The sequence below is a fragment of the Microcaecilia unicolor genome, chromosome 2 (genome assembly GCF_901765095.1).
Source record: "Microcaecilia unicolor chromosome 2, aMicUni1.1, whole genome shotgun sequence".
NCBI lineage: Eukaryota > Metazoa > Chordata > Amphibia > Gymnophiona > Siphonopidae > Microcaecilia > Microcaecilia unicolor.
Genome location: NC_044032.1, coordinates 71,379,062 through 71,406,594, shown reverse-complemented (window position 1 = coordinate 71,406,594; position 27,533 = coordinate 71,379,062). Strand labels below are relative to the sequence as shown.

The window sequence follows — 27,533 nt, the reverse complement described above, 5'->3', positions numbered from 1 at the left end:
TAGTTTCAGATATTTGTCATGCTTTTTTCTTTTTTAAATAAAGCATGGAAATGTATTGATTTATTTGCAGTCAGTATTGAATTTGTATATAACAAGTCCCCCACTGCGCTTCTCTCAACAAGAGGTATTGGATGTAACTTCTGAAAAGTAATACATAAAGTACATGTTTTGTGTTTCAAGACCAGTCAAGGAATAATTTGCCTGTTAATTTGTTTGAATTCTGATGTTTTCTTTGAAACTTAGGAAAGGAAAAAATGTTATTTATTGCTGCAGGTTTTATAATGATTAAGAGAATGAGTTTTAAAGTTGATGTAATTTTTTATTTTTATTATCATGTAGTACAGAGCAAACTGAGTGGTAAATAGCAAACTGTCCCAAACCCAGTACACCCAGCACTAACAATCTACAAACCAAATAGAACCAACTACCCCAGACAATTATTAAGCGATCCTTCAGACCCCTCTCTGCTCTCAACAACCCCCCCCCCCCCCCCCCCCCGTCCCCCCCAACGATTTCCCCGGCCACCTTCCCCTTAGTACACAGAGTGCAGATCTTAGACTTCTAATATCATTGAAATCTACACCACTGTTCTCCATTGCCAGTAAATTTTGGAATTTTGATTATCTGTCAGAATCTCTATTGTTCTCAGAGTCCCTAATCTCCTCCATGCTGACATTGAAGGCGCTGTCTCACATTTCCAATGCGATGCAATTTTATATCTTGCTGCAGCAATGTACGTGCGTAACTCGTTTCTCCCATTTCTCCCTCTTTCCCACCATCCATCCCAAGAGACAAACCTTAGTAAGCAGGTTCACCTTTATGCCCCCCAGGATTTTCACAGCCTTTATAATTTGGGATCAGAAATCTTGAGTTTTGGGGCAGGACCACCAAATATGCCAGTATGAGCCAGATTCCCTACAGAGTCTCCAGCAAAGGCCAGAAATCCCTGGGTACAATTTGTGTACTCTCTCTGCAGTCATATACCATTAAATGATCACCTTGTAAAAGTTTTCTCTAATGAGAGTACAGGGGGAAATCGTCTGACCTTCTTTAAATACTATCATCCACTGAAATTTACTTAGCTAAATCCCCAAATTCCACTCCCGTTTTCTTGTATACCCATAATTTACAAACTCCCACCCTCTCAAAAATTGTAGAATACTGTAATCACCCCCTTGGGTCTACATTTAAAATTCCAAATACCCTCCCAAGTATTGCCCTCATTCTCAGTTTCCCCCTTCCCCTCCATACACCATGCCTGCAAATAATGCTGAACCTGTAAGACCCACAAGCGATCCCCTGCAGCCAAACCATATATAACTTGCAACTGAAAGAAAGTAATCAATTCCCTGTCATCTAAAAACTGGTCAAATCATGTCAATCTTTTCAGTGCCCAATGTTGGTAAATCGTCACATCCCCATCCTTCATGAAATCAGGATCATACCTAATCCCCCCCCCCCCAAAAAGAAAGAAAATAGAGCCCCTACCTGTCATTCCCTAACTCTCTGAACCTCCTCTCTCCTGTCACGTCACTGCGCTCCTCCGGGGTCTTACTCCAGGGGCAGTGACGTGGAGGCGAGAGGAGGAGCAGCTGCAGAGACTGCGTTGTAAGACTCGGGCATTTGCGAATGATTTGGGCTGGGTTTAAAAACATTTATCGCTTCTTTTCTTTTTGTAGTGGCCGCTGCTGCTCAACAGGAGAAGCAGCAGCATCTGGACAGCGTTGCTACTGGCATCTGCGGGTGATGATGGGATTTGATGCGCCGGGGGGGGGGGGGGTGTTTGATGTGCCGGGGGGGGATTGAGTGATGCGCCGAGGGGAGGGGGGTTCTGTGCTGCTGCGCTTGTAGTTTTTTGATGCGCTGCTCCATGCCACTTGCTCCGAAGTGGCAGGGAGCAGCGCACTGACAGCTGATTCCCAGGCAGGGGGAGGAGTGTTTCCCTACTCCTCCCCCTGCCTGGGAATCAGCTGTTAGTGACGTCATCCTGGCTACGGAGCCTAGCTCAGCAACTCCAGGAGCCACGGACACAGGCAGTCCCATATTAGAATGTTCGTGGTGAGAATTATTATATAGGATATGCTGGAAAATGTTCTATTTCGTCACATCTAGTAAATGGATTGCTAAGTTTGCTGCTCAGTTTCCCTGCATCAGATCTCCACAATAACCATTTCAAGGGACACTCAGTTCCCAATTCAATAAGTGCTTAAGTTGTGCTGCTATATAATAACAGGAGAGATTTGGTACTGCCCCGTCTCCAAATTCTCTTTTTTTACATATTTTCCTGGAGATCCTTGGTTTCTTGTCTCCCCAAATAAAACTAAGGATTTCCGTCTCCATACACTTCAAGGGTAGAACTTGGAACTCATACGGGAAGAGTCTGGAAGAGGAATAAAAGCCAGGAAAGAATATTCATTTTTAAAACTGCAACCTTACCCCACCAAGAAATATTCCTCTTGCCACCTCCCCAAATCCCTGCAGATAGTAAAATTTTTTCATAATTGTGATTGTATAACTGTCCCAAATTGGCACTCACTTGCACACCCAAATGCCTAATTGCACCCTTAGCCCACTTAAACAGAAACTGCTGTGCCAAATCTTTCTCTATATCTGTCTTGAGAGTGTCCCCCAAGTGCCTCAGTTTTATCCATGTTCACCTTAAAAGCAGAAATATCTTCAAAATCCCTCAGTTCTCTAACCACTATGGGCAAGGTTAAATGAGGATCTGAAATGTACAATAAAATATCGTCCGCAAAACCTGGTCCTGGAGGTGCTCCGGTCAGTCAGGTTTTCAGGATAGCCACAATGACTATTCATGAGAGAGATTTGTACGCTGAGTCTCATAATTTATTATTGATCTTGGGGACATATGTTGTAAGATATACTAAGTGGAAGATAAGAATGTTCAGAGTTATTGTTCCAGAGCTCTGGAAAAGCTTACCTTTACAGTTAAGGGTATAACAACCCTTGCTTTTGTTTGGAAAAGGGTGGAAGACATATTTACTTAACAGACATACTTGTCGATTTATTCCAGTTTGTCAATTTCTTTTCTGAAAGCATTGTTTTTATTTTTTTTGTAAACCATTTTGAATGTTCATTCAACATAAAAATGGTATAAAGACTTGATAGATAAATATAAATACATTTTGTAACCTACACAGAAATATTATGGATCTATGGGGTATGCATCATTTTAAATACACTTTTTAAATTGTGGTATTAATATAATTTTCCTGGGTTTTTTTAATAGATGCTTATATGCAACAAGATATGTTGCTGCTTGCCTAGTGTAGAAGGCATTGAGGACCTCATTTAGGCACATGGTTTTAGCCCAGCAAAGTTCTACTTATTTTGTGGTCTGGAATCTTATTTGCATTTTTCTGAAGAACAGAACCTTCAGTTTCCCTAATCATATTGGTATGAAAGGCCAGCAATTCATTTTTCAATTCTATAAAATTCTTTGACTGAAAAGGCAACCTACAGATGATCATTTTTATGTTACTTTGTTGATTTTTGAGATGCTGCAACAGACTCCTTTTGCAAGATATAATGACAAAGCAAGTATGCTGAAGAAGGACAGAGAATCATTGGAGGAGAGCTTAAATCGAATGTTGAATGAAATAGTATTTTGAAAAACAGTAAAACAAATTTGTAAAGTTTTGTCATTGAATTGGAACAGGTTATTCTGCCGTTTAACTCCCCCATTGTGTCTGAACTTTTTGGGTTTGACTCATATGGATGGATCTATCTCTCATCAGGACAATCGGCCCACAGCGTACACAATGGTAAGTAAATAAGGAAAGACAAGTGACTCAGAGGTTCAGAAAGGTTTAGAATTACCTATACCGTCTGGCATCGTAGAAAGGCCAGCAGTGTGATTTATAGTAAGTTACGACTGACTGCATTGCGATGTGTGTCGGTATAAACATAGACCAATATCAGCTTGAGCTAACAAGAACAGATAACTTGTATGTTCTTATTGGAGGTAATTGATAGGCATCATATGAAGTCTTATCTGTTTACAGGAATTTTAGTTCGACTTAATTATATTTGTATGTAGGACTCTAGGTTTATTACTCATCTTTCCAAAATCTAAACTCAAGGTGAGTTATGTTCAGGTACATAGGTTATTTCACTGCCAAAGTGTGCTCACAGTATTTTCCCAAGGTTACAAAGAATATCAATTGCAGAATTGAGATATGAACCCTAGCTTCCCTGGTCTGTAACCTGCTGCTCTAATCACTAGGCTGCTGTTCCACTCTAGCAGGTTGAATGAAATGTTCATTGCATCAGCTGCTTCTATTAAAGACTCATTTACTAATTTGGTCACATCAGGTTTAAGTGTCATCTAAAGGAAACATATAGTGTTAGACAAATAAAGTGAAGACAAATTATGAAACACTACCAAGTAATGTTATATAAATATTTTGAATAAAACAAACTTGACAAGAAGCAAATTGAACTTTGATCCTACCCTTCTTTGTTAATACAGTGTAGTCCAAAGAATTGAATCTGAGAGCACTTTTTTGAGTTGGACGCTTCTTGGTTTCTTTAGTGGGTTATGGAGAAAAACAATATTAGTGTTGCCAGAAACAGAGAAGAAATAAAACTAGAAGATGCAAATTGAGTTTGCATGGTAGGAGACTTAGGAGTAATATCAGGAAATACTTTTCATGGAGAGGATGATGGATGCCTCGAATACTCTCCCAGTGGAGGTGGTGGAGACAAAAACAGTGACAAAATTCAAAAATGTATGGGATAGACACAAACAATCCGTAAATAGGAAGAGGATAGTACTAAAACAAAACTTAACACATCAACTTTATGATGAACACGAGTGGTGCTTAGACAGCAACAAGGCACACAAAACAAACAACCCAGGAAAGACATTCTTCCATAGATGATAAAAGATAGTTCACAAGAGCAGAAGAAGCCAACCACACACTCCTATCCTACTCCAAATCAAATGGACACAGCAAGTTAAAAAAAACATAGTAACATAGTAGATGACGGCAGAAAAAGACCTGCACGGTCCATCCAGTCTGCCCAACAAGATAACTCATATTTGCTGCTTTTTGTGTATACCCTACTTTGATTTGTACCTGTGCTCTTCAGGGCACAGACCGTATAAGTCTGCCCCTCCTCCCAACCACCGGCTCTGGCACACACCGTATAAGTCTGCCCAGCACTATCCTCACCTCCCAACCACCAGCCCTGCCTCCCAACCACCGGCTCTGGCACAGACCGTACAAGTCTGTCCAGCACTATCCCCGCCTCCCAACCACCAGCCCGCCTCCCGATCTTGACTAAGCTCCTGAAGATCCATTCCTTCGGCACAGGATTCCTTTATGCTTATCCCACACATGTTTGAATTCTGTTACTCTCTCTGTGAAAAAATACTTCCTGACATTTTTCTTGAGTCTGCCCCCCTTCAATCTCATTTCATGTCCTCTCGTTCTACCACCTTCTCATCTCCGGAAAAGGTTCGTTTGCGGATTAATACCTTTCAAATATTTGAACGTCTGTATCATATCACCCCTGTTTCTCCTTTTCTCCAGAGTATACATGTTTAGTTCAGCAAGTCTCTCCTCATACGTCTTGTAACGCAAATCCCATACCATTCTCGTAGCTTTTCTTTGCACCGCTTCAATTCTTTTTACATCCTTAACAAGATACGGCCTCCAAAACTGAACACACTACTCCAGGTGGGGCCTCACCAACGACTTATACAGGGGCATCAACACCCCCTTTCTTCTGCTGGTCACACCTCTCTCTATACAGCCTAACAACTTTCTAGCTACGGCCACCGCCTTGTCACACTGTTTCGTCACCTTCAAATCCTCAGAAACTATCACCCCAAGATCCCTCTCTCCGCCCGTACCTATCAGACTCTCCCCGCCTAACACATACGTCTCCCGTGGATTTCTATTCCCTGAGTGCATCACTTTGCATTTCTTCGCATTGAATTTTAATTGCCAAACCTTAGACCATTCTTCTAGCTTCCTCAGATCCTTTTTCATGTTTTCCACTCCCTCCGGGGTGTCTACTCTGTACAGATCTTAGTATCATCCGCAAATAGGCAAACTTTACCTTCTAACCTTTCGGCAATGTCACTCACAAATATATTGAACAGAATCGGCCCCAGCACCGATCCCTGAGGCACTCCACTACTCACCTTTCCTTCTTCCGAGTGAATTCCATTCACCACCACCCTCTGGCGTCTGTCCGTCAACCAGTTCCTAATCCAATTCACCACTTCAGGTCCTATCTTCAGCCCCTCCAGTTTATTTAAGAGCCTCCTGTGGGGAACCATGTCAAAAGCTTTGCTGAAATCTAAGTAGATTACATCCATAGCTCGTCCCTGATTCAATTCTCCTGTCACCCAATCAAAGAACTCAATGAGATTCGTTTGGCACGATTTCCCTTTGGTAAAACCATGTTTGTCTCGGATCTTGCAACTTATTGGCTTCCAGAAAATTCACTATCCTTTCCTTCAGCATCGCTTCCATTACTTTTCCAATAACCGAAGTGAGGCTTACCGGCCTGTAGTTTCCAGCTTCTTCCCTATCACCACTTTTGTGAAGAGGGACCACCTCCGCCGTTGTCCAATCCCTCGGAACCTTTGCAAGGATATAAAAATTACAATATAAAAAGTACAAAAAAAATTGTAATTCACAGCAAATCAAATACAAATCAAAAGTCGTGAACATATAAAAGATCAATAATCTACAACCCAAATTTAGTGACAGAACTGAAGCCCCAACCCATCTTCATCTCCCACCCAAGGTACCAAACCTTACTTCTTAAATAGTCCGTACTGGCACTCTTACTGCAAGGCTCTGCCTTTTTTTTTTTTTTGTCTGAGAAGTAATTTGAAATTATTTATTTTTATACTACATCACTCACTTGGGGAAAACTTGGCTTGTTCTTCAAAAACATCCATCAAAGCCTGAGAAATAATACTGGGGTTAATCTAGAGGTCTGCATGTGGCCTCTGATTGGAAGGTGGTATGTGGGTGTGAAATGGGCTGCTCTCTCTCTCTCTCTCTCTCTCTCTCTCTCTCTCTCTCTCTCTCTCTCTCTCTCTCTCTCTTTCTCTTTCTTTCTCTCTCTCTCCCCTCTGCCAGAATGTTTAAAAATCCCACTGCAATTTAAATTTTTATCATTTTCAAAACAAACATCTATTCAACATCCAATTATGGATTCTTACCCAATAATGTGTGATCTGTTCGGATCAGCTGCCTTTCTCAGAATCACGCAGAAGACTGTAAAGCTACCCCCGATCACAGCTTAGCTAAGCTGTGATTGGTAGCTTGTCTCAGGCTTGTATAGCTCACATTGGCGCGGCAATGCCGCTTCACGTAGACTCGTAGGGATTATTGAGTGGAGGAGTGGCCAAGTGGTTAGGGTGGTGGACTCTGGTCCTGGGGAACTGAGTTCGATTCCCACTTCAGGCACAGGCAGCTCCTTGTGACTCTGGGCACGTCACTTAACCCTCCATTGCCCCATGTAAGCCGCATTGAGCCTGCCATGAGTGGGAAAGCGCGGGGTACAAATGTAACAAAAAACAATTGCAGGGGGAGGAGGTGCGTTCCTTGCTGCAACACTTTTTCCGGCACGTGGCATGAACTCCCATCTGCACCCCACGGCACACAGTTGGGAAATGCTGGTTTATTATGTTGTTTATTTTGGAGCATGTGGTTGGCTTCTTCTACTTTTGTGAACTAGCTTAGACAGCAACTCCAGCAGTGGGGAAGTGAAGCCAATGCTGGACAGGTTTATATGGTCTGTGTCCTGTACATGGCAAGGTAGATCAGGATGGGCTGGAGTGAGCTTTGACAGCAAGTCCAGTAGTTGGGAAGTAGAGCCAATGCTGGTCAGACTTTTATAGTCTGAGCCCTGAAAATGGCAAGGACGAATCAGGATACTATAATCCTATTTTACACCATTTCAGTATCTTGTGCTATATATCTCACTGGGGAGGGAAGACTCCGTAAAGTGGAACTTAGTGATTAAAATGTTGTCAGTAATATATTGGATTGTTGGTTCAATCATGAATTGATAATGAATGTGACTGTTGGGAAGAGTGGATAGACCTTTCAGGTTTTATCCACTGTATTTAATATGTTACTATGGTTGGTTGTTTTATTTTGAAAGCATAAATATGCCTGATCACAACAATTTCTGCAGAGAAAATATTGTATTAATTGGATTCTATGAAGTCTTAGGCTCTGATTTCATTAGATTGGATCTATCCTACTGTGATTCTGCACACATTTTTTCCATTCTCATCCAAAGGTATATTTTGGTTTTATTGTCACAGAGACCGTTAAGCATTTTAGGTTATATTTACATACAGTAATGGAATTCATTTCCAATCCTTGAAGGCTGTCAGTAGACCAAGTTTTCAGGATATCCCTAATAAATATGTATGAAAGAAATTAGAACAAATGGGGGGGGGGGGGGTATAAAATGCGTGCAGATCTCTCTCATGCATATTTCTTACTGATATTGTGATCTTCTGACCAGTTGGCAGCTCTCAAAGATTGTGAGTGAATGCCGTTGAAATAGGCAGCATAAAATATAGTTGCATGGAATGAAAAGTATCTCCTTGATTCTAAGATGCATTCCCCATTTTGTAGAATCCCCATAGGCAGGAGCATACTCAGAATTCAATTTTGAGGGGAGGCCCAGGGTGGACTGAGGGGGCAACATTTTTGTACTCCCCCTGCTGCTACCCACTACCTGCATTAATACCGTAATTTTACCATTGCTGGCTGAGATGAGATCCACTGCCTGGAACTGCCCCAGTGCTGCCTCAGCAGCGAAGAATTTGATGGCCTTCTTTCCAACTGCTGATGCTGGCACTCCTCGCGCATGCTCAGTTCCGGGCAGCAGATCTCATCGGCAGGCATGGATTCGGCATCTCTGCCAGCCCTTTAACTTTGGTTGTTGAGGGGGTCTGAGCACAAGAGAATAAGGACTTGGCAGTACCAAAAGAAAATACCCTCAGAAAGGTTGGTGTGTGCTTGGAAGTGGCTCCTAGTGGGTAAAATAAAAGACCCAACTATGAGCCCTAACAATAAAATCACTATGGGCCTCTTTTATCAAACCATGCTAGTGATTCCCACGTGCCAATGCCGATGAAGCCTATTCAAAGTGAATCAGCTTTGTTGGCATTACTGCACTGGGAATTGCTAGTGCTGTTTGGAAAAAGAGGCCCTAAAACAATTGATCACAACCTTTGTTAGATTGCAGACAGATCCCAGTTATACCACCCAGATTAAGTCTTTATTTCAAGAACCACTTAGTGTGCATGGTGGTTCTTCAGTAGATTACAGATCACAAATAGAGGGAAGGATGTGCAATAGATCTACTTTTTTCTGCTTGTGTTTTGTATTTTTTGTTTTTCAGATTATGGGCTCCTTGAAAGTGCTTCCATTCATCGCAGATGGGTTTTATATCTATTATCCCATGCTAGTAGTCATTCTCTGCATCGCCACCTACTTCAGGTAAGAGATTCTTAAATAGAAGAATAACACTGTTGTCGGTACATGTCTGATTTTCAAGTTGAAAACTGTGTAATATGAATTTAAAAGCCACAGTGTCATTTGTGTACTGGCTGTGGAGCACATAGCTGTCCTAAAAGGTTAACACAGCTGTCCTAAAAGGTTACAGGCATAACTTTTAAGGTCTGGTACTTTTAAGGTACCAGATCAAACCCTAAATACAGTTTAGAAGGTTCCGGAGGAGACAAGGCAGAACAATAAAAATAAAATACATAAAAAATAGAGAGAGAGGGGAGCAGTGGGCTAAGAACCATGGAAGCCAGATTTCAAATCACTTTGAGAGAGCAAGTTACTTTGCTCTCTACTGTTCCAGGTACCAATTTAGACTGTTACCCTCTCTGAAGCATGGACCTATCTGCTATATCTGAACTGTAATTCATTTGAGAACAGGTTTGAAAAGGTGTCTGAAGTCAAAATTCCAATAAAAATAATTTAAAAAAAAACTCAACAAAGATAATAAATGAAAGAGGACAGTACAAGATTAGTAGGAAGGAGAAAATGTGAGGCAGAATCTTTCCTGCTGCTAACATCCAACAAAATGAGGAAAATGGTTAAAAAGAAGCTAAAAGGATTGTCCACAAAGATTAGGACTTTAAATCAGGCATGGACATTGTTAAAAATACCATCTTGGAAGCCCAGACCAGATGTATTCCATGTATTAACAAAGGTGGAAAGAGGAGCAAGCGACAGCCAGCATGGTTAAAAGGTGACATGAAAGAGGCTATTAGATCCAAAAGAACATCCTTCAAAGAATGGAAAAATTACAAGAAGACCTTAGGAAACTCGGACTGGGCATCCAAATTGCAGATGAAATTTGATGTGGACAAATGCAAAGTGATTCACATTGGGAAGAATAATCCAAACCATAGTTACCTGATGCTAGGGTCCATCTTAGGAGTCAGCACCCAAGAAAAAGATCTAGGTGTCATTGTAGATAATACGTTGAAATCTTCTGCCCAGTGTGCAGTGGTGGCCAAAAAAAGCAAACAGGGTGCTAGGAATAAGGGATGCAAAATAAGGCCAAGAATATTATAATGCCTCTGTATTGCTCCATGGTGCGACCTCACCTTGAGTATTGCATTCAGTTCTGTTCGCCATATCTCAAAAAAGACATAACGGAATTAGAAACGGTTCAAAGAAGAGCAACCAAAATGATAAAGGGGATGGGAACTCCTCCCAGATGAAGAAAGGCTAAAAAGGTTAGGGTTCTTTAGCTTGGAAAAGAGACAACTGAGGGAGGATATGATTGTACAAATCCTGAGTGGTATAGAATGGGTAGAAGTGAATTGATTTTTCACTCTTTCAGAGTACAAAAACCAGGGGACACTCAATGAAATTATATGGAAATACTTTTATAACAAATAAAAGGAAATATTTTTTCACTCAAAGAAATAGGTAAGCTCTGGAACTTGTGCCAGAGGATGTGATAACAGTGGTTGGCGTATCTTTTTTTTTTTTTTTTAAGGTTTGGACAAGTTCCAGGAGCATGCTCAGTTTCATTAAAACGTGTGTTCATAGCAACTGAAAACAGGACAGGCTGCCAGGCAATGTGACACCAGCGCTGGGCAAACGCTTTAGCTGGCGGGGGTTGTGGGCCCCAGAGCCAATTTGTGGGTGCCTAGGCCCCCGTGGCCACCCTGTAGCTATGCCACTGCCTCCACATAGTCCATGCTGTATGCCTGCTAAAATATTAATGAAATACTTAAATAAGTTGCTGAGTGTAGGAGCTTTCTGCAGCAAGGATTCCTTTACTCTGAGCAGTGTTATCGTGAATAGATACTGAAGTAGCTATGTTTTATCTCTTTCTTTTTTTGTCTCAGTTTGGGAACTCGGTGTTTGAACCTACTGGGATTTCAGCAGTTTATGGGAGACAATGACATGACCTCTGACCTAACTGATGAAGGCAAAGAGTTAATCCGAAGAGGTAACTTTTGTGTTCCACACTGTGTAGTGCTGATCCATTGGCATTAATTACAGTGCAGACACCTGGTTGGCCATAAGAGATCAAAGTTGTATTTGGCAAAGTGAAAAGGTCTCTAGCCGAGATCATTTCAATAGTTTGGAATCATCTACTCTCTGAAAGAAAAAAATGTGCATTTATGCAGCCAGTGCACTCAGGAGTCAATTCTATAAATGGCGCTGGAAAATTGGCGCCAAACAAAAGCGCTAAGCGCCATTCTATAAATGGTGTCTGAGTTGGGCACTGTTTATAGGGATTTGGGCCTAATTTTTAGGCATGAGGATTTACACCAGTTGAACCCTGGTATAAATCCTCATGCCTAAACTAGGCACGAATCAGGCATATATTCAGTGCACGCACATTCTTGGAACGCCCATGACCCGCTCATACTCCTCCCATGGTCATGCCCCCTTTTCAGATCCGCATGTAGGCATTTACACGTGCATCTTCATAGAATAGTGCATAGCAAGATGGGCACATAAATTCTAATTGGTGCCAGTTAGCGCTGGTAATTGTTAGCACCTAATTATCAGCTCTGTCTTATTAAGCAGTTAAATTGCATGTACAATTTGGGCATGTGCATAAATTTGAGAGCTCATATATAGAAGTAGGGGATGTTCTGACCTGGTTTTACAGCCTGACACAGCACAGACTACTCAACGATTACTGTGGATTCTTTTGGATTCATATTAGGTAAATGAGACTTTTATTAGAGATTCATTATTGTCTAAGACAGACACACACACACACACACACACACACACACCTATACCTATCTATAGTTAAAAAGAAACAATCATTACATCACTGGTCACTACATCCAAGCAAATCTAGGAGTTTCTAGACCAGGAAAAGAAGCAATAATAAACTATATGGGTCTTTACATCCAAGCAATGCTAGGATTCTCTTGACCAGGAGCAGACTTTCTATGTGATGTGTCCATCCATAGATGAGCTTCCAACGTCGGTGGTCAGAGCTCCCCTGTTTATTAGGCTTAGAACTCATTTTCAGAGCTAAGGAAAATTACAGAGTGCTTGAGACATGTGGGAATGTGGTCACATGTTTCTCAGTCCAGGTGGCCAGTCTAAACTCGAAACAGGCTCCACCTCTCCCTTCACATACCAAATTAATTAGAGCTGTGTCTTATCTTCTTCCACATGCCAAATCATTTCACACAAACAGAATTACTTCTAATCAAAAAAACAGACCCCGAATGCACTGTTGGTCAAGGCAGAGTTGAAAAACAATGTTTAAAATCTTCCATTACAAGGGTCAGTGTTTATGTGAAAAATTTCTACAACAATCCCTACAAATAAAATCAAAATCTGCATAGTTTTCTATTTTTCATGCTGAAAATGCACTTAATTTAGTTTTAGTTGAATGACTTTAGAATTTCAGTTTGCTATAGTTCATTTATATGTACAGTGCAGTGAGCAAAATGATGCAGGAAGCAAAATCTCCCTGCTATTAGGGTGCAAATGTGCCCTTTTCTTGTCCAAATACTATAAATAGGACACACAAGAGCAAATCAAAACACAGTCCTTGTAAAGATAATCATAAGATGAGATGTCATAAAACTCTGAGATGCTCTGTGCTGAATTCTTTCTCAATCTTTGACTTCCTTGTATATTCCCTGGAATATAAATTATGATTTGTTGCTCAACTGGTGTAGCTTGGCTCTATCTTCTAAATATCATTCCAGAATTTCCCTGCTTTCTCAGAACTCTGGCTTTTAAAATTGATGAGAGCACACAGAGTCAAAGGGTCATGGGTTTTGATATACCGCCTTTCTGTGGTACAACCAAAGTGGTTTAAATATAGTATATCCAGATACTTTCTTTGTCCCTAATGGGCTCATAATCTAAGTTTTTATATCTGGGACAATGGAAAGTGAAGTGATTTGCCTAGGGTCACAAGTTGATGATGTTTTGTTGTTTCTTCAGTGCATTCTTTCTATGGTGAGTTTGATCTGGGAGCCGATTTCACAACCTTGCTCCTTCCACATAAAGCATTCTCAATCGTATATATTTCACAGCAGATAACATCGAGTAACACCTTATTATCAGAGCGAAGGGACCTTTTTGGACAGTAAATTTGTAATAGAATAGCCAAACTGACTGGAGCCTCTATGGTAATTATGTAGAGCATGAAGATAATATGAGAGAGACTGGCCTAAGAATGATTATAGTGCTAACCCTCACCATATATTAAATCATATTATTTAAACTTTTTATTTGTTTTGGTTAATACCAGAGAAGAGAAAACGCCAAAGGCAAGAAGATGGTGAAACAAGAAGAAGGGTAAGTGGAAATGTTGGTGGAGTGTCCTCTGCGCTGGCTTATTCTTCTGTATGAGAGGAAGATGCGAGTGGTTGGGTACTTCAGTGCACGTCTCATGTGTTTTGTGAGATGTAAAGCTGAAATTGGGAGCACCTTGAGTGTTCACTTGCAGAGTACCTAGTGTTCTAGTTGACTTTTTGAGTTTGCTAAATTGAATTGCTGTTTGATTATGATTAAATGTGGGTGGGAGGGATGCATTGGGTAGTCTATGATATTACCCATGTTTTCTAAATTGTGTTTTTATTTCAAAGTATATTGTGAATCCAGGGAGTGAATCAAATCTGTAGTATAAAAATGTATATTAAAATTCCAGAAAGAAGGAGGAGTGGCCTAGTGGTTAGGGTGGTGGACTTTGGTCCTGGGCAACTGAGGAACTGAGTTCGATTCCCACTTCAGGCACAGGCAGCTCCTTGTGACTCTGGGAGTCACTTAACCCTCCATTGCCCCATGTAAGCCGCATTGAGCCTGCCATGAGTGGGAAAGCGCGGGATACAAATGTAACAAAAATAAAAAATAAAATAAACTACAGATTTTACATATGTGAAGCAAGCACTTATAACAGTACATGTTGAACTACCCAAAAACTGCCCATCAGTTCTTCCTTACATGCTAGCATGGTGACTTTAAATCCCCTCCTACTCCATAATTACCATGCTCAATCTAAATCATTAATGTTAAACATGTTGTAGCTGATGAAATTACTTGGGGGGGGGGGGGGGTCCTGTTTTTCTAATAACTTTTCTTACCACCAACCCAGATTCTTCTTTGTAAGTAACCACATTACATTTAGGGGGTAGTTTAAGAAGGCGCCTAAGTAAAACTTCAAAAAAAATACATGTTTTAAAATGGCAACTTAGGTACCTAGGTGCTTTTGTAAAATGTACTCTCAGAACCAGTCTTTGTAGTGCACAAATTTGCACCTGTTTCAAAGAAGGTGTAAAATTTGCATGTACTCTAGCAGTTTAATTTTATAATAGGGTACCTATGCAGAATTCAAAAGGGGCACATAAACCTCTGCTTGATGTACTTATAAATATAGATGATCTCAACAGTGGGTATACATGTATGTGCATATCTGGTTGCACAGTATTTATTACACAGTTTTTATATCACGCTATCAGACTTTCTAGGCAGTTTACAGTTTTCACATACGCAATACAAACAGATGAATAACAACACTTGCTGTTCCATTAAAACAAACAATCACAGATAGCACACATCCCTAAGTCTCCAGATACCAAAGGCCTCCCTAAAAAGGAATGCCTTCTTACATTTTCTAAATTGACCATAGTTCTTCAATAGGTGAATTTGATATGGGTGCCAATTTCACAACCTCTCTCCTTCAACTTAAAACATTCTCAATCATATATTTATTTATTGCATTGGTATCCCACATTCCCCCACCTATTTGCAGGCTCAATGTGGCTTACATAGATTTGAAACATTGTCATTACAGGATATCAGATACAATTATTAATGTGTAATGATTAGGAGAGGTAAGAGAAGAAGGAAGAAAGTGATTAGGGTAGTTGTAGCAGATAGGCATTCTTAATTGATTGGGTTAGTGGGGTGACTTAGAGGCATATTTTCAAAGCACTTAGCCTTCCAAAGTTCCATAGAAACCTATGGAACTTTGGAAGGCTAAGTGCTTTGAAAATATGCCTCTATGTGAGGCTATAGGTTCTCATTGTGGGACTTGTAGAAAAATAAGAATGTTCAAGGATTTTCAAAGGATAAATGTTTTCATTGATTAGTTTAGTGAGGCTATAGGTTCTCATTGTAGGCCTTGTTGAAGAAGAATGTCTTCAGGGATTTTCGAAAGACTGTTGTTTCGCTGATTGCTTTCAGGTCTGTAGGTAATGCATTCCATATCTGCGTGCTTAGTAGGAGAAGGTAGTGGCATGCATCTGCTTGTATTTAAGTCCTTTGCAGCTGGGGTAGTGCTATTTCATAGTAGGTGTATCAAGTTATCAGAGCAAAGGGACCTTTTTGGACAGTAAATTTGTAATAGAGTAGCCAAACTGACTGGAGCCTCATTCATACACTTATAAATTAGTGTCAGAATCTTAAATTGTGAGCGCCATTTAACTGGCAGCCAATGGAGTTTCATCAGAACTGGGGTTATATAATATATAATCACCATTGTTTGTTTGTACAGCATGCTTGTGTTCATTATGCCACTAAATCTAGCTGGTTAGATTCAACCCTGTTGTCCCTATGCATAGGGGTAACTGTGGAACTTTAGCCACCTAATTTTTGAACAGCGACTACCTAATGAGCATAGGAAACATTCGGCTCAGCAGTGCTATATTTTCTGCATCTCAAGTCAAGCTACTTTCTTTGTAGATTAACAATATGGTAACGTTTTCTACTGTCCAGTGAAGTTTTCATATTCCATAAATGTTCACCAGTTTAAATGTGTGATTTGTAAAAAATCATTCACCATATTGGTGACCTGGCCATCACTAACTTTCTTTCAAACATACTAGTGGATTTTTCATGTTTCTGTCCTCTGTATTCCCAGGTTTAAAATTGGCCTTTTGAAACTTGCAATGTCTTATGTCTTAGTGGTCACCACAGGAATTTCCCAGTCCCAGTTCTAATAATAATAATTAAGTAGTGTTTGGTGGGTAGTGCCGCTTTTAATTAGTCTCAGTATGATAGTTATATTATAATTACCTTTTGTCTTCAGTTCTGAAAATTGGTTGTTTAAATTCATTAGGTAATGCTCTTTCTGGAAAAATCTAGAACGGTCAAACAGGCCAGCGCATAAGCGAAGGAGAAATTAGACTTTACCTGCTAATTTGCTTTCCTTTAGTCCCTCCGGACCGGCCCAGATTGTGACTGATGGGTTAGGCACGCCTTCCAGCAGGTGGAGACTGAGAATTCTTACTCTTCAGTGAAAGCCAATAAGAGCACTTGCTAGAGAGAGAAAGATCCAGTATATCGCACCAAAGTTGGAGAAGAGAAATTTACATTCTGTGCATCTGGGAACCTGAGCAGCCAGCGGGCCTACTACTACTACTACTTAGCATTTCTATAGCGCTGCCAGGGTTACGCAGCGCTGTACAAGTTTAAACATGGGGAAGGACGGTCTCTGCTCAAGAGAGCTTACAATCTAAAGGTAACAAACTATGTAGTCAGTGTAGGTATCATGAACTGTGCAGTGAACCTAGAGTGTCCCCACCAAGGACAAGAGGGCATGAAAAGGACTGCATGAACATTGTAACTTCACACTGTATTGTTTTTTTTAACATAGGCAACACAGTTTTCTCTAAGAAAAGAACACAAGTATGAACTAGAGAACAGTAGAAAACAATGGACTGACAGGTACCTGGGCGGGGTCTGGGCCCGTCCGGTGGGACTAAAGGAAAGCAAATTAGCAGATAAAGTCTAATTTCTCCTTCCTTGGCGTCCCTCCGGACCGGCCCAGATTGTGACTGATGGGAAGTAACATCATAGGCCGGACTCTAGCAACCCCTCTGTGAGGACCTGAGCCCCGAAAACTGCATCCTGCCGACTCTGAACATCCAATCTGTAATGCTTAGAGAAAAAGAATGTAAAAAGACCAAGTTGCCGCCTTACAGATTTCCAAAGGCAAAACTAGAGGCTTGGCCCAAGAGGTTGCCTGATTTCTAGTGGAATGAACCTTCCCTGGCATTGGCTTACCCGCTAAAATGTAAGCGGAAGCTATCATCTCCTTTAGCCACTGGGAAAGAGTAGGCTTAGAAGCCGCAAGCCCCTTTCGAGCTCCACCAATCAACACAAACAGCCGATCTGTCTGTCTGAAGGCTTCCGTAACCTGCAAATAATGCTTAAGAACTCACCTGACGTCTAAACACTTCAGACGCCTTTGTTCCTCTGACCCAGAGGAAGAACCCAGAACAGGTAAAATTACAGTCTGGGAAACATGAAAGTGTGAAACGACTTTAGGAAGAAAGGATGAGACCGGGCATAAAACGACCCTCTTTAGCAAACTGTAGAAACAGAGACCGGCAAGAAAGAGCCTGTAACTCTGACACCCTTCTAGCTGAGGCAATAGCCACAAGAAAAACCACCTTGAGTGTCAAATCCTTTAAAGAACAAGAATCTAAAGGTTCAGAAGGAATCTGAGAAAGGGAGGCAAGGACAACATTCAGATTCCACAAGGGATAAATTGGTCTCATAGGAGGCCGCAGTAGACAAGCCCCCCCCCCCCTCAAAAAACGGACAACATCTGGATTCGACGCCAAAGACATCTTTTGAATACGCTCTTTAAAATAGGAGAGAGCCGCTACCTGAACTTTAAGTGAAGAGAGGGACAAACCTTTCTCCAATCCCCGCTGTAAAAAATCTAAGATCTGTATGATGGAAGCTCGAAAAGGAGAATAATCGGATTCAGCACACCAAGCCTCAAGCACTCTCCAAGTTCTGAGAGAAGTGGAACGACGTCGAGGCCGAAGCATAGTAGAAACTACACTCGCAGAGTAACCCTTCTTTCTCAACCGCACCCGCTCAAGAGCCAGGCCGTAAGACAAAACCATGACCGCAGACCCTGGGTGTAATGGCCTTGACAATGGGCTACCCAGCCCTTTAGACTGGCGTCCGTAGTGAGTACTGTCCACTGAGGGGTTTCCAGAGGCATTCCCTTTGACAGATTGGACTGCCAGAGCCACCAACGAAGACTGCTCCTCACCTTCGCCAGAAGAGGCAACCTCCGGAGCAGAGGATCTCTCTGAGGGGACCACCTGGAGCGAAGGGACTTCTGCAGCGGCCTCATGTGCGCTCTGGCCCACGGGACTGTCTCTGTGGTCGCAGCCATGGACCCGAGCAATTGAAGATAATCCCTCGCACATGGAAATACATTTCTCCGAAAACGAAGAATCAAGACCTGTAGTTTGAGAATGCGGACCTGCGGAAGAAACACTCGACCCCTCTGAGTGTCGAGGCAGACTCCTAGGTAATCCAAGATTTAAGTCGGCTGGAGGTAACTTTTCTGCAAGTTGACCACCCAACCGAGGTACTGCAGGAACTGAACTACCTGTTCTGTGATTCAAAGACTCTCTTGGAAAGACTTTGCCCTGATCAGCCAATCATCTAGGTACGGATGAACAAAAATGCCCTCCTTCCTGAGAGCTGCCGCTACCACCACCATCACCTTGGTGAACGTGCGGGGAGCCATCGCCAAACTGAAGGGCAGTGTCCGAAATTGAAAATGCTTGCCGAGAATCGCGAAGATAGTCGATAGTGCTGATGCAGAGGCAGAATCGGAATGTGGAGATATGCCTCTATAAGGTCTAAAGCTGTCAAAACTTCTCCTGAACATACCCCCACAATAACTGAACGAAGAGTCTCCATCCAAAAAGGGGAAACTCAGAGGGCTTGATTGACGGTCTTGGAGGTCCAGAATAAGCCTGAAAGATCCTTCTTTTTTGGAAACGACGAAGTAAATGGAGTACCGACCCTGCCTGAGCTTGTTCGAGGGAACTGAACAGATTGCCTGGAGGTTCAGCAGCCTTTCTAGCATGTCCTGGACGATGGTCGCCTTGGGGCGAGACCAGCATGGAGACACCAGGAGCGTCTGAATAGGGCGTCTCAAATAACCTCTAGCACTCACTGGTCTGAGGTAATTTGGGCCCACCTCTGGTAAATTTGCACCAATCGTGCTCCCACTGGAACCAGAGGCTGCGCCCAGACATCTTCATTGTGAAGGACACGCAGGGGACTGAAAACAGGCCCCTGAGTCTCTACTTCCTCTACGAGCACCCTGAAAGGACTGATTCCTCTGGAAGAACCGGGAACGCTGAACCGGAGGGGCTTTACTTGGAACGGAAATGTCGAAAATCACGACCCCGGCCGACGACATCATTATGAAGGACACACGGGACTGAAAACAGGCCCCTGTCTCTACTAACTCTACGAGCACCCCGAAAGGACTGATTCCTCTGGAAGAACCGGGAACGCTGAACCGGAGGGGCTTTACTTGAACAGAAATGTCGAAAATCACGGCCCCGGCCCGAGAGGAAACTGCACCCAGCTGACTTAGGCTGGTCCTCAGGAAGCCTTGGAACCTCAGTCTCCCCTAAACCACGAAGAAGCTTATCCAACTCGTCACCAAACAACAGGGAACCCTTAAAGGGAAATTTACTGAGCTTAGACTTAGAGGCCGCATCTGCTGACCAGCTCCTAAGCCAAAGAGACTGCCTAGCCGCTACACTTAACGCCATAGACTTTTTCAGACCAGCAAAAACAAGCTCTGTTTACTAGAGACCCACAGATGGCTGCCTGCACTGCCAAAGCCGAAACGTCAAAGCTACTTTTCAATAGCATTTCCATACAACGGTCCTGCATATCCTTGAGCACTGTGCCACCATCCACAGGTACCGTATTTCTCTTGGTAACTGCCGAGACCACCACGTTCACTACCAGAGGCCGCAATAAAGATTTGTCTGCCTCAGGGACTGTGTACAACCGGACCATAGACTTATCAGGTCTAAAGGCAGAGTCCGGGACATCCCACTGTGCCTGAATAACCTCTCGGATGTACTGATGCATCGGAAAGGTTTTTCCAGGTTTACGGACTTCTTTTATTAAAAGGTCCACTTTACGGGGTTCCATAGCCGGAGACTCCTCTTCCTCCAATCTCAAAGTGAATCCTCCTTATGTAAAATCCTAAGGACTGAAGGATCCTCTCCAGGAACAAAGGATTCAGCTACCGAATCACCCTGGACCGAGTCCTCTGCTATCTGCCCTGCCTGAGAACAATCCCGATCCTCTAAGGAAGGCATATCAGGGTCTGGATCAGAATAAAAATCTTCTTCCAGGGTGCAGGACTCTCTAGCCCTTTTAGCTGACAGATGCTGAGTTTCAGAGGGCCTTTTACCCTAAGGAGCTGAGAGAGGGTCAGATTTGTGCATAAGGAAAGCTTGGTACATCTGGACCACAAATTCTGGGGGAAAACCAAAGCCAGAAGACCCTGCAGGCAAGAGAGAGGATATGTTACTGAGGGGCCCTTTCACTAAGCTGTGTTAGGCACTAACTAATTGTATCTGATTTCCTGGAATGACAATATCATAACTAAACTATGTAAGCCACATTGAGCCTGCAAATAGGTGGGAAAATGTGGGATACAAATGCAATAAATAATAATAACCTGCCTAATGCAGCTTAAAAAAAGACATACCATGGGATGTACTCAGGTGTTCTGCTGTAACTGCCAAATTAGCATGTTCTAAAAGAAAATTTTTTTTTGCGGGGTGGGGGGGGGGGAAGAGGCTTGTCAGGGGGTGGAGAGTGGATATTCTTGCGCTGAACAATTAGCGTAGCCACATTAATGCATGCTGATTAGCACAGGATTACCATGTGAGCCCTTACCATCTACAAAATAGATAATGATAAGTGTCCACATGGTAATGGCAACATTAGTGCATGGTCATTAATACAAAAAAAATAGAAAATTGGCCATTTTACAGCTGCAGTAAAAATTGGCCTTAGCGTGCAGGAAAGACCTATTCAAGGATGTGCTAAGGCTTGTTTTTGCCTCAGCTTAGTAAAAAGACCCCTAAACAAACAAGTTCTGTACCTAAGGAGAGCTATGGTTACATCTCCGTAGTACAGTTTGTGTTTCTTTTTATAGGAGTGGAAAGAGCGGTATGGCAATCAGAGGGATGAAACCACTAGAAACAGAAATGTTCACATGGACCCTACTGAATTGAATTATACTGAGATGAGCAATAATCGGTGTAAGTTTCTCAAGGTTTTTATTTGCCTATATTGCATTACAAATTGGAGACACGGAATGGGCCATATATTTTCATTCTAAGTGTGGTTGTAAATCCAACAAATATGGACCATAAGTAAAGCCCAGTAGAGGGCAGATATGCCAGTGAGATTAATGGTGGGAAAGAGAGCATGACAGAATGTTGATAGTCCAAACATTACATAGATTTGTCCAGCTCTAGGAGCCTCAGACTCCCAGCACAAGCTAGTAGCTGTCTCTGAGCATAACATGCAATCCCCTTTTTTCATCAGTAACCCTGACTGGTATTTAATATCTCTTGGCCCTAGCTCCCCTGACTTGCTGGTGCTGGGCTCAGTGTTCTCACTCCGAGTAATTTTCTGTCTTTGGACTGACCCACGCAATAAAATTCATCTTTTTTTTTTCCTCTTTGTGAGACCATGACTCCATTTTTCTATTTGTATTGCAGCTGCATCAAAGTACACTAGGACGAACAGGACTGAAAGAGACAGGATCGAACTACTTCAGGATGCAGAACCTCTAGATTTTAATGCAGACACATTTACTGATGATCCTCTAGATTCGGAGTCAGGAAGGTGAGGGGCTCATTTTCCTGTTAAACATTACCATTATGAATATTGTTACAGCAGGCATCCATAAATTTAAATTTTAAAACTTATTTATTAATTTTCAATTACAAATTATCAAGAATAACTTGAATGGAAATAATATTACAATATCAATTCTTATCTCAGAAGTAAAATAACCATAGGAAAACAAATTATTGCAATATTACGTAATACAGGAAATATAGGAGGGAAGAGAAGAAAAAGACTCTTGTCGTGTTGCAGGAATTGATGCATGAATTTATGATATTTCAGGAGTCAGACAGCACACACCAGAATGAGAGAGAAATCTTCTTTATTTGCCAGCAAACAAAGTAGAACATCAGCATTAAGTCTCTTCTTCTCTTTCTCAGCTCTCTGTGTCTTTGTGACTTCTGTCTCAGCTGCTTCTCTTCTTATGCTGTCTTCTCCTTCTTCTGTCTTCTCCTTCTTCTGTCTGTTCCTTCTGTCCTTCTCTTTCTTCTGAGCTCCTTCTGACATAAACTGCTTCTTCTCCCACTTAAATACAGTTCTATCTAGCCTAGCCTAGCCCCCCTTACTCTCCAATTGGTTAAGGAATAGATTGATTACCTTGCCTCAACCAATCAGCTTTATACAAATATCAGTTACATAGGTTCCAGACATCCTAAACTGACCTGTGACCTGGGGCCCCTCAAGCTAGACATTGAAAATAATCTGAACCATCTGGCATTCCTTCTCTTTACTTGCAGAGTAAAAAAATTGAACTTTTTAAACACCAGACTTTTAATATCATTTCTTTGTCCACTGCCTCATTCCCCCCTTTGAGACTAAAATCAGCTTATGCAGAGATAAGTCTCACAACTCAAACTCTGGAGATTATAGTGATCCTAACTGGGAATAGACTTATGAACCACCATTACCCTACTTGTTAAGGTCCGACGGCATACTGCCGAAGCACATGAGGCCAGGAAACAAAACAAATACCCTGCTAAAACTAAGACTATTAGGGAAATGAACAAAGGACGTATCCAGGAGGTCAATGACCACCACCAGGAGGTAAGGTCTAATCCTCCTCGGTAATCCTCCACATTAAGGCTGGCCAACTGTAGGACTTTATCCATGGCATGCCTAACTACATGCGTCCTATTTATGACAATAGTACAGCACTCTGAAGAATTTAGCACTGTGCAGAGGCCACCCTGGGCTGCAAAGAGGTAGTCAAGACCCATACGGTTATACCGAGAAACTATACTTAATTCATTAATTTGATCCTGCAATGCATTGACTACCACGTTCAGCTCATGAACTAGAACATGAAGTAGGGATTGAAGTCTCCGAGTAGCCATACCTAGTTCAGTAATACCCGCTACCGGGCCTCCAATTGGAATCCAGGCCGTAGCAGAAAGGGCTACAAGTCTCTTTTTAGTCAGAGGATAAGTAGAATTGATATACTGGAGGGCTAATTCAATCGCCTCATCCTCTGTGGCAACGGAGGAGGGTAAGGACAAAGCCTCTCGCTTAGAACGGTGCGGGGATAGTGGCTTAAGAGGAATAACTTTAGGAAAATAATTCAAGGTTACCAATACACAAAAATCATATGTGGGGGGAAGAATCATGTGGAGGACATTATCACAGAGCCAGTAATGACCAAGGAGAGGGTGAGGAAAGTTCCCAATAAATGTTGGCTCAGGCTGGACAGGGTACTTAGGGTGCCCATAATGCGAGCCCCTATCCCAGGGGGAACGAAGACGAAATGGAGACTTTGCACACCATAGGCGCCAATCCCCAATTGTGACAGGCTGCTCATTTGTTAGTAACTCTTCATACCCCGGGGACTTATGAAAGTAGAAAATAAGCTTGGACACTATAGTCTTCTCAGTGGTACGCTTAGGAGCCAGATAATCACCTGGGTCATAATCTGCAGGTACGGTAGTAGGGCACATAGGAGTACCTGGAGAAACTACCCACACAGATTCTCCTTTTTCTGGGAGAACATTAGTATAGTTACAGGGAATGGGAAGAACAGTTGAGATGCTTCTTGTTAAACAAAACACTCCAGAAGCTGGATAGGGAGACGTAAAAACTGGCCTTAGAGAAGATTCAGAGGGGGAAGTAGCATTATAAAAGGACCACCAAGTATAATCCTGGCTCCAAGGACCTGAACTCGAAAAGTAGGGAGGTATAAGAGCTGAGAGCTGCACAGGGACAGGTACAGCTGGGACATCTGTAGTATAAGGAGAAAATCGGGAACACACAATACAAGGGGAAGTAATCTTTGCCTGGCTAATTAGTTCCTGGACTGAGTGTAACCAAAGGTTGGAGCGAGTTGGGGTTTTAGGAACAAGGAGGCAAGGAGTAGAAAACAACAAAAGCATCCAAACTACTAACATTTTCTTTCTTCCTAATCTAAAACAAATACAGCAAACTAATTAAGCAATAATATTTCAACAGTCTGTGCTAATCACAGATTACTCTCATATAATGTTCTCAGTCTTTGAGTTCTTATACCAGTTGGGATAGACCCTCAACTGACAAGGATCAAGCTTTCAAATTCCAAGAAAGCCAGAATCTGGACAGAAAGAGTCTCAGTATGAAGCCGAAGTTCAGCCGCTCCTGCAGTATGCAGTTGACCCTTCTTTTCAGCTAGTAGATTCTTTGGTTCGGGTCAAACGCAACTTCAATGGCTCCGCTGGATCTCTTTCTGCTCTCCACTGTCTAGGCTCCGTCTGATCCGTGCTGGGCTCAGTCTGATCAGCAGACTTAATTCGAGACCAATGGACCCATGGAGTTATCCCTGCGACCTTCACAGCTGTAGGGGTAGAAAGCAAAACAGTAAAAGGTCCTTTCCATCGGGGCCCCAAAGGCTGGAGCCTCCAGTCTTTCACCCAAACTCTATCCCCTGGCAGGAAGGAATGTACCTGAGCCTGGAAGGGGACAGGGTTTATTTCTCTCACATAAGACTGAAGCTCAGAAATTATCCTGCCCAAGAGGGCTACCTGCTCCTGCACCTGGGCAGACCCTAAAATCCCTATGTCTCCCTTAATTCCCTGCAAAATGGCTGGGGGCTTCCCATACACAATTTCAAAGGGAGAGAGGGCTGTTCCTTTAGTTGGGGTGCATCGGAGGCGGAAGAGGGCTAGTGGCAGTGCCTGTGGCCATTTCAGTTGGGTTTCCTGACAAATCTTTGCTAGGCTATTTTTCAAGGTTCTGTTTGCCCGCTCAACCTGCCCTGAACTCTGGGGACGATAAGCACAATGCAATTTCCAGGTAATGCGCAATGCGCAGGACAGGGCCTGAAGTGTAGCTTCAACAAAGGCGGGACCATTATCTGAACCTATGGCAAGGGGCAATCCATACCTGGGGATGACATCCCTAAGGAGAGCTCGAGCTACTTCTGTGGCTTTCTCAGTGACTGTAGGATATGCTTCCACCCACCCAGAAAAGGTACAGACCATGACCAAGAGGTATCGGAGCCTACCGCTCCTGGGCATTTCTGTGAAGTCTATAACTAGGGACTCAAAGGGTGTTAGTCCTCTAGACTGAACTCCTGGTGGAATACGGGGTCCCTGACGGGCATTATTCTGGGCACAGAGAGTACATCGGGCTGAGGCAGTGGCAACCAGACTATCCAATCCTTCCAGCACCACTACTCGACTGAGTAGGCGGGCTAGTGCTGTTTTCCCTAAGTGTGATAGGTCATGAGCTTGAGACACTACAGGCCAAGCTAGGTGGCGTGGCACCAGAACTCTGGTATCAGGGAGATGTAACCAGCCATCAGATCTCCTTACTGCACCTTCCTCTTGAGCCCATTTCTCTTCCATTTGGGTATACATAGGCGTCCATTCTTGCAGTCGAATTTGGAACAGGGGAGTCACAGTACTTGCTGGGGGTCCTCGAGCAGCTTCCTTGGCCACCCGATCAGCATGGCGATTCCCTCGGGCCACTGGAGTATCTACCCTTTGGTGTCCCCTGCAATGAATAACAGCTACCTTCTTAGGTGCCCAAACAGCCTCTAGCAGCTGAAGTATTTCAGGTCCATACTTAACAGGTTGGCCTGCAGCATTTATGAGTCCCTTTTCCTTATACAAAGCTCCATGAGCATGTAGAGTTGTGAAGGCATACTTGGAATCAGTATAAATGTTGGTCACCAGTCCTGCTGCTAGCTCCAGAGCTCGTATGAGGGCCACAAGTTCTGCTTTCTGGGCTGAAGTTCCTTGGGGCAGGGCTCTTGCTTCTATCACCTTGTCCTCTGTCACCACAGCATAGCCTGCCAGTCGCTTGGAGTTCTCCACATAACTGCTTCCATCTGTAAAATAAATTACATCTGGGTCCCTCCACGGAACATCTTTAAGATCTGGTCGACTGGAGTACACTTCATCCATAGTTTGGATACAGTCATGATCCGGAGGTCCCTCAGATGCTGGCAAAAGAGTAGCAGGATTGAATGTAGCCACTGTTTCCAGGTGTATCCGTGGATTCTCACACAAACTGGCTTGGTACTTAACCATGCGGTTATTTGTAAACCAGTGGTTGCCCTTATACTCCATGAGGGTGAGAACTGCATGGGGGACTTTAACAACCAGTTCTTGCCCCAAGGTCAGCTTGTCAGCTTCCTGGACCAGTAAGGCTGTTGCTGCAATGGCCCTCATGCAGGCTGGCCATCCTTTAGCCACTCCATCCAGCTGTTTAGACAGGTATGCAACAGGCCTCTGCCAGGATCCCATCATCTGGGTCAGCACACCAGAGCAACCCCCTGTCGCTCGTGGACATACAATGAGAAAGGTTTCTCCACATCAGGAAGGCCTAACGCAGGGGCTTGGAGTAGGGCTTTCTTTATGGCAATGAAGGATTGTTGAGCAGTAGGTCCCCATTCAAATGGTTCCTTTTCACCCCCCTTTGTGGCTTGGTAAAGGGGTTTCGCCATCAATGCAAAATTTGGAATCCAAATTCTGCAGAATCCGGCTGCTCCCAGAAATTCCCTAACTTCTCTTCTGGACTTGGGTTGAGGAATTGCAGCAACTGCTTGCTTCCTACTGACATCCAGTCTCCGACTTCCCTGGGAAATACAGAAGCCCAGATACTTCACTTCTGACTGACAAAGTTGGGCCCTTGAGCGTGAGACCTTATAACCTGCATCCAAGAGTAGCTCCAGCAATTCTCTGGTAGCCTCAAAACACTCTTCCTGAGTCACTGCTGCAATCAGGAGGTCATCTACATACTGGAGTAAAACTCGCCTGGAAGGCTCAGATTTAAAAGTCTTAAGGTCTTGTCCTAGGGCTGTCCCAAAAATGGTGGGGGAGTTCTTGAACCCCTGTGGCAGGCGGGTCCATGTATACTGAAGCTTCCTTCCTGTTACTGGGT

The 27,533-nt window shown here is 42.9% G+C and overlaps 1 protein-coding gene across 2 annotated transcripts in view; it reads left to right on the top strand.

The window, feature by feature from the left end:
• The window catches only part of LMBRD2 (LMBR1 domain containing 2), a 107,967-nt gene that overhangs the window by 57,466 nt on the left and 22,968 nt on the right, over nt 1-27,533 (top strand). For both annotated transcript variants that reach the window (XM_030193038.1, XM_030193037.1), the window contains exons 12-17: nt 3,680-3,785; nt 9,415-9,512; nt 11,390-11,493; nt 13,783-13,829; nt 21,484-21,589; nt 22,055-22,181. In XM_030193038.1, coding sequence (XP_030048898.1) covers nt 3,680-3,785; nt 9,415-9,512; nt 11,390-11,493; nt 13,783-13,829; nt 21,484-21,589; nt 22,055-22,181 — 588 coding nt within the window. The remainder of the gene's footprint in view (nt 1-3,679; nt 3,786-9,414; nt 9,513-11,389; nt 11,494-13,782; nt 13,830-21,483; nt 21,590-22,054; nt 22,182-27,533) is intronic.